Here is an 8,430-nt window from a genome sequence, read left to right on the forward strand (position 1 = left end):
GTGTTGGCTCACATTCATAGCCATCCTGGGCCACAGATTGGCCTTCATCAAGACAGAGATGGCCATCTAATAATGGTTCCCATGGGACTGGGGACTGAGTATCTCTGTTTCCTGACCTGAGCTGGAAACACCTCTGAGATCATTGGGGGCCTTTTGGAGCTGTGATGAAAAGACACCAAACCTTGATGCACATGGGAAAAACAATTAGAGAGAGCCTCCTGGAGGTCCTGGAAAGTGGCAGAGGAGGATCAGGGCAACCCCCAGGCTCCAGTCTGTGCAACAGCCCAGACCCCAGGGGACAGGAGAAGATGTACTTTCAGCAACAATGGCATAAAAAGAGGTGTAGCCAAGAGGGTTGAAGCAGCTACAGAAGGCAGTGCCATTTGGAGAGGTTCTTTCCAGGACCTCCTAGCAGGGCTTACCAGGGGCCAAGGTGAGTGGAGGAGGCAGTTTCCTTGCTCTGTGTTCATGGCTCTCAGTTCTGGTGTTCTCCTGTAATCTGAGCTTTCTCAGTCAGCTTCCTTAGTTCAATCCTTCCAACACTGGCCCTCTTTTCCCTAAAGATCTTCACCTGTACAAAGCAGAGGCCTGAGTTCTGGAGAAACAAGTAGAAAAAATGAGACAGAACTCCCCTCTGGTCATGTTAGAAAGAACAAAAGTTCTAGCAGAGGAAAAAGCAACCACCATAGAGCCCAAGGCAGGGGAGGCAAGTGGGCTGACAGACTGGTGGGAACAGGATGTCCTCCCACTTAAATCATAGATCCAAGATCCTGAGGAGAGAGAGGGATGGAAGTCACTTATTTCTGATTCAAAAATAAAATCAAAAACCAAAACTCAAGAATCAAACCACCAAAAGTAATAAAGACTATTTATCCAAAAAGCATTATTTAGCACCCCACACTGGGGTGAGCTCCAGAGGCATTCTACTTAAAGTCCAAGCCAAACAGGTATGCTGACTATCAGTGCTTCTTTATATTGTTGAGGAAATTATAGACATTGTAATAAGATGCAAAATAAAAATGAAAGCTCACACTATTCCAAGTTCTCTGAAATATAGGTAATACATTTGTCTAAAAAAAAATTCTAGGAATTTACTGAAAACCTATTAGCTTTGCAATGCAATAGTGTAAAGTAGCTATATTTTGTGGAATTTTTTAATAAAACAATAATCATTACAAGGTTTCTGTAAGTAATAATACCCAATTAGGAAATATAATGGGACAAAAACAGTAATATTCCTGAGAAAAAAAATTTCCAAAAACACCTAGGACAGAAAGGTCACACAGCTTTTTAAATGAAAAGACTGGAGAGCATTATGCTAAGTGAAATAAGTCAGGTGGTGAACGACAAATACCATATGATCTCACATATAAGTGGAACCTAATCAACAAAACAAATGAATGAGCAAAATAGAACCAGAGACTTGGAAACAAAGAACAAAATGACAGTGACCAAAAGGAAGTGGGGAGAGGCACAAGAGGGGAAAGAATGGGAACAGGCAAGCAAAGGAACACAAATAGAGTCACGGGCACAGACAATGGGGGGAGGATTGACTGAGAGCGGGGGGAATGGGGTAGAGTGAACAATGGGGGCAAAAAGGCAGGATAACTATAACTAAACAACAGTAAAAAAGAAAAAAAGAAATTAGGTTAGCACTAAAGAAAAGATGCTTTGACTTAGTAAAATGTCATTAAAAATAAAGTTCTCTTAAAGAAAAAAAAGAAAATGAAAGGAAAGAAACGATTCAGAGGGGTAAAAACATTTCTTCCACATTTAATTTATGTTTTAGTTTTATATTAAAAAATACCACAACCAGCTTTTTTTATTTAAAAGTGGATCTGAAATTGTTACTAAGACTCTTCCACATGTAAATAGACTAATTGAACTAGTACTAGAACTAAAAGCAGAGAATACTCTCCAGTCCAGCAATGATCCTTAAATATATGTCTGAATTTATATTTGACAAAAAAAACACATTGTTAATTAATAGGTAGAGGAAGGCTTCTTTACTCATGCATGCTGGAACAATGGTTTAACTCTTTCTGGGTGAAATTAATTTAGGTATGTTGTCACTCCATGCCATAACTCAAATTGGTTAAAAATTAATTTTAAAATAAATTTTTGTAAATAAATGGAAGTTAATTCTTTTTAAAATGTGTGCTTTTCATTATTTAAAGCCTGAAATAATGAAATAATGAATTTAAAGTGCACTTGTTATGAATACACAGAAGTTTAAGTGTACGCACAGGTGTAACTTGAATCAACTAGTGACTGCATAAGTGGGTGGAGCAACAAGTCGGTGTTTCTCTATCCAGCTTGCTCTCTATCTAAAAATCAATAAGCAGAGATATTTTGAAATGATAGATTTTAATAGAAAATGAATAAAAGGAATTATTTCCAAAACTTCAACAGATATAGTATTTTCAAGATATAATGAAACTCATACATATTAATCAGATGTGCTGCCAGACTATATGCTAAGCACTTGAAAAACATTATTTCATTTAATACTACAAAAGAGTTGCACATAAAGCTAAAAGAAAAGATTGACTATTATACAATGGGGGGTAAATGCCCTTTGAAAATGTCAAAGATCACTAAATAATGAAGGGAAAGGAACTAAAATTAAAATTTTAATTTTTACTTATTCCATTAATAAATAGTTTTAAATTAAAATTTTCAGTTATGGTTGGGTGTGATGAAATAGACACACTCATGAACAAATTCTGGGTGTGTAAAGTACTACAATATATCTATGAAGCAACCTTCTAGTGTACGTCAATAGCATTAAAAGTGCACTACTGTCATACAGGACCAGAAATGCTCTTGCAGACAATTTGGCAGTGTCAATCAAAATAATTTTTCCCATTGCACCAGGAATTCACTTCTTGGAAATTATCCTATGTACAAATTTATATATATACTTACAGATATATGAACAAGCACATTTTAATCATTTTATTTACAGTGGCAAAATACTGGAAATACCAATGTTCATCAAAAGTTCTCTTTTTTTAAGATTTTATTTATTTATTTTTAGAGAGGGAAGGGAGGGAGATAGAGAAAAGTTCTCAAGAAAATATTGGACATCCATGTGGTAGAAAAACATGCAACTTCACAACATGAAGTATATCTATATGGAGATGTGGAATAGACTCCAAGATAATAACTAGCTAATAAAGAAAAGTCGAGGAAACAAAGGATAAGAAAGGTATGATCAGTATGATTATATTTGTTTTTGTCTTTTATGGAAAAATAGTTAATACATGTAATTTTGTCCATGAAAAAACTATCTCTGGAAGGATTCTCAAGAAATTATTATTGACTGCCTACGGAGAAAAGAAAAGAATTTGAGAATCCTAAGAGTGGGTTTAATGTTTTTATTACGTTTATTTTTTAACATGCATATATATAACACTCAGAATATCAAAATACTGTTAGAATTAATATGTTAAGATGGCTATGTTTTTTGCATGCATCACTTTTATTTCTGAAATCCCACTCTAGCGAAATAATCTGAAAATAAAATATTGGTTAGTAATTTGAGAAATAGTCAAATATAGGAATATAAAGTGGTCATTAAAATCAAGACTCTAGATTGCTTTATGATACTGAAAGTCTGGTTCATTTATATTCATGCAGTAATTTTTTTACTGAGTGCCTATCTTAAGTCTTAGAACATATTGATAAAAGACAAAGATACAAAATTATCTCCATATGATATAAACCAAATATTAATATATGTTATCTGTTGGTGATAAGATTTATCATTGATGTATTTGGACAAGCAAATGGTGATAACAATTAGCTATTCTAATCTCTCTATTTACAATTAATTTTGGTTTTCTTTATTGTTACTCTGTGGAATATCTCCCTGAGTCAAAAATAAAAAATAAAAATATGGTAATTCACAAATAAACTGGGTCATTGTTGGAAGTCTCTAATTGAGACCCTTAGCTGAACTTTCAAATGCAACCCCTTTCCTATTCCAGTTTCATGGACAGACACTGAGAACAGGGCACTGGTGCCATGGATACCTCCACCAATCTTACCAACAGTTCCAGTCTCCAGATTTCCCTGTTCATCTTGATGGGGCTCCCAGGCATTCATGAGTGGCAGCACTGGCTCTCCCTGCCCCTGGCTCTGCTCTATCTTTTAGCTCTTGCTGCCAATATCCTCATCTTGATCACTATCCAACATGAATCCACACTCCATGAGCCCATGTACCATCTCCTGAGCATATTGGCAGTTGTGGACATTGGCTTGGCCAGCACTATTATGCCCAAGATTATAGCCATCTTCTGGTTTGATGCCAAGGCCATCAGCCTCCCTGAATGTTTTGTTCAGATGTATGTCATCCACTATTTCTTTTGCATGGAGTCTGGTATCTTCCTCTGCATGGCAGTGGACAGATACATAGCCATCTGTCACCCACTGCGATATCCCACCATAGTCACTGAAGCTTTTATGGTTAGAGTCATAGGATTCATGGTGCTCAGAAATTGCCTGTTCACCATCCCAGTGCCTGTACTGGCTGCCCAAAGGCTCTACTGCTCCAGGAATGAAATTGACCACTGCCTGTGTTCTAACTTGGGTGTTATCAGCCTGGCTTGTGATGACATCACTGTGAACAAATTCTACCAACTGATGTTAGCTTGGATCCTGGTTGGGAGTGATATGGCTCTGGTTTTTTCTTCCTATGCCCTAATCCTTCACACTGTACTGAGGCTGAACTCAGCAGAAGCAATGTCCAAGGCTCTGAGCACCTGCAGCTCACACCTCATCCTCATCCTCTTCTTCTATACAGGTATTATTGTGCTGTCTGTTACACACCTTGTAGAGAAAAAGATTCCCCTTATCCCTGTACTCCTTAATGTGCTACACAATGTCATTCCCCCTGCTCTCAACCCCATGGTTTATGCCCTCAGGATGCATGAGCTCAGACGGGGCTTCCAGAGGCTGTGTAAGTGGGTATAGAATTGTCCACCAATTAACAACACTTTCAAAAGGCCAATTGCTTTGGCTAGTGTGTCTCAGTTTTAAAAATGTAGTCTGGTACACTGAAGGGTCCTTGGTTTGATTCCTGGTCGGGGCACGTACCTTGGTTGTGGGTTCAATCCCAAATAGGGTTTCATGACAGAGGCAAATGTTTCTCTCGATGTTTCTCTCAGCAGTATTTCTCTCTCTTCCTCTCTCCCTTCCTTCCCCTCTCTCAAAGTCAATGTACACATTCTCGAGTGTGAATAACAAAATACTTAAAAATAAAAGGCACATAGGTGTTAGGAAGAGGTTGTATTTCTGAATAGACCTATATGGTAAAAAATGAAAGAAAAGACCAAGAATATCAGGAAAGCTGTCAGTCCCATAATCAAAATAGGCACATGAAAAAATATGAGATTTCCTATTACTAGAAATAAGTAAAAGTGAAAAATGAAATGTCCTTGACCATTGTTGCCACCCAGAGATTGACACACATATACACACACCTACCATGCTTTAGATATGATATACACAGGCAGAAAAATCACTTAATTGCTTAGTAATTTTCTCCCTTGTAAAAGAAGAAAATGGTCTTAGAAAAAGCCCTAGAAAATTACTTCCAAATAACCAAGTAATTAAATTTAAATTAATTTTAAATATTTGCACGTCTAACAAAAATGCACTTTTTTGAGTACAAGTACCCTGAAACATGTTCATATTGTACTGCCTCTGATCCTAGTACACAACTCTGAGCATAATGGATGCTTAATTAACACTTCATTCACAATATAGTCTGTTAGGAGATACAGGTCTGCTGAATGCCATATCCTGGAAAATATCTTGGATGATGGTCTGGAAGATGACCTCAGGAAGTTTGTATATGATTTCATATTGGAGGACCACCTCTTAGAAGCAGCACTAAGACAGAAACAATGTCAGAAACCATAAGTTCATACACAGCTGGTGGGAATGTAACCTGATGCAGATATTTTAGAAAACAGCCTGGTAGCTTCTTAAGTTTTTGAACAAAAGTGACCATATCACACTACTATTACACTCTTTGGTACATATACTCAAGAGAAATTGAAAACACATATCCACACAAAAATTTGTACATGAATGTTTGTAGAAACATCATAATAGCCAAAAAATGAAAATAACCCAAATGTGTATCACCTGATAAATGGGTAAACAAAATATGATCTATTCATATGGTGGAATAGTACCCAGCCAGAAAAGGTATAAAAGTTCTGACACATGCTACAACATGGATGAACCTTGAAATTATTATGCTAACTTGAAGAAAACAGGCAGAAAAAGGCATATTGCATGACTCTATATGAAATGTCCAAAATAGGCAAATCCATGAAAACAAAAAGCAGATAAATGATTGCTATGGGCTAGAGAAGGGAAATGGGGAAAAACTGTCTAAAGGGTACAAGATTTCTTCCGAGGGTGTTGAAAATTTCTTTTCCTTGTTTGTTTGTGTAAAGCCTTTATTTAAGCTTAGTTCAATGGTAGAGGACAGGGTTAAGAATGGATTAAAAGTTAAAATTCGGGTTAGTTCTGCACATGAGAATGTTAATAGACAGACAAAGGTGTCAGCCTTGTCAGTTTTCATTGAAAGCTTTAGAAGACAGCTAAAATTAATGACTGTGTTATATTTTGTGTACTGCTATTTCTATTTATGTCATCCAAACTCCAGTTATACATAAGCTTATGGTTCAGCTGGCTTTGAAGTTAATATTGGGAAGAAGACCATGATAGAAACAAGTTGAGGATTGAAAATTATTAAAGTTTGCTGTAATGTTTTCTAGACTTGTGTGTTAAACTTGTAAAGTAGTGAGAAACATAGATATTAATGTCTCTTGAAATAAGATAGGTTTAACCTCAAGTCTCTTAAGTATGGTGTTAGAAACTTAGGTTAACTTTGTTTTTCAGGCTGAACAAGTTATGAAAAGTTCACTGCAGAACTATTAAGAAACAACCTGTGTTACAATTCTATAATGAAATGGAATGTTATATATTGATATTTTTGTAAAAGAAGCCTTTTGTCTACTGTATTTAGCAATGTATTATTTCACACAGAGAAACACATGGTAATAAAGAAACATGAATGCACTGTATTAAATTCCTTGAAATCAGGAAGTTGCTTAAGTTTATGAGGAAAATGCATCTAGAAAAGTCAACTAATCATGCTCAGCCTACTTTTCATTCTCTGAAAGTTTTAGTGCAGTGTTTGTGTTTTATTGTTTTTCACTTGCAATTATCCCCATTAGTCTCCCCTGCCCTACCCACTCCCACCTCCCAGTCAATCCTCCCCCTGCCCCAGGTTGTTTTTGTCCATGGGTCCTTTATACACATTCCTTGACATCAAGGAAATTTCTGTAATTAGAAATGATAGTTGCACAACATTGTGAATGTGCTGAAAGTCACTTTAAAATAGGTAAATTCCTAAATGTTGTGTTCTATAAATTTAATCTCAATTAAAAATCAAATAAACTTTCTTCTTGCAATTTCTCTCCAGTATTTTCCACTAACAAAATTTCCCATTGTTCCAGCTGTCAAAAGCAGTTAAAGGGCCCAGATCCACTTACCAAAGCCAGCCAAAAAGTGTGAGTTTGTAACTTATAATATGTTGATTACCATCATGGTATACACATTTGACTACTCAACTCCCATATACACTCTATAATAGACATTCATATTCTCATATGACAAAACTCAACACTTTTATTTTATTTTAAAAGATACAGCTATTTTTCACACAAATAAAGAAACTCTCACCTTTTTCCAAAAATAACAAAATGCACAGTCCAAAAGTCATTGAATTGTATGCATTACTGGATCTATATTATTTCTTCTTCAAATTCACTCACTGAATATTCTGTTACCTAAAGACAAAATTGTAAAGTTAATTCCCAATAATTTTACATAAAATAAAAATGGAAAGGAGAGAAAAGAAAATGATTAGCTTATAGAAATAAAAGCTTGCATATGAAAAGTAAGTAAGAATATCCAAAGCTACTACATTTCTAATTTCTATAATTGTTTACAAGGTCACAACTGATATCTACGTTTCCCCCAACTATCAAAACTTGGTAGGGTAACCAAAACCTTCATTCCTGAAGGGCCAGAATTCTAAGTCATCCTTCTAAGGATTTAGCAATCTTTTTTGTTGGTATACTTTTCTGTTAACCTTTACATGAAAGTACTACTCTGAGTTCCCAACCAAGGCTACCTGTCTCTATTTCAGAAGCAAACTAATTTGCCCTTGGTAATTAATTGGAATTCATCACTCCAGATAGTAGATTAATTCCTGTTTTTTCTTTGGTTCTGTTGTGTTAGGTGGTAAAATGGGTCCCATGATATGAGGAACCAAAATTAATATTTCTATTGTCTAATCCTCTGATCTTATTAGAAACATTTGCTTCCACACTTGCTGGTATG

At 35.8% G+C, this 8,430-nt stretch overlaps 1 protein-coding gene across 1 annotated transcript; it reads left to right on the plus strand.

The window, feature by feature from the left end:
* Positions 1–4,029: 4,029 nt before the first annotated feature.
* Positions 4,030–7,021, plus strand: LOC123819264 (olfactory receptor 56B4-like). Its single transcript, XM_045839569.1, has 2 exons — positions 4,030–4,963; positions 6,942–7,021. The coding sequence occupies exons 1-2, from the start codon at positions 4,030–4,032 to the stop codon at positions 7,019–7,021; spliced, it is 1,014 nt and encodes a 337-aa protein (XP_045695525.1).
* The last annotated feature ends 1,409 nt before the right edge of the window (positions 7,022–8,430 follow it).

Source organism: Phyllostomus hastatus, unplaced genomic scaffold (assembly GCF_019186645.2).
Source record: "Phyllostomus hastatus isolate PE091 unplaced genomic scaffold, TTU_PhHast_1.1 phas_contig_304, whole genome shotgun sequence".
Taxonomy (NCBI): domain Eukaryota; kingdom Metazoa; phylum Chordata; class Mammalia; order Chiroptera; family Phyllostomidae; genus Phyllostomus; species Phyllostomus hastatus.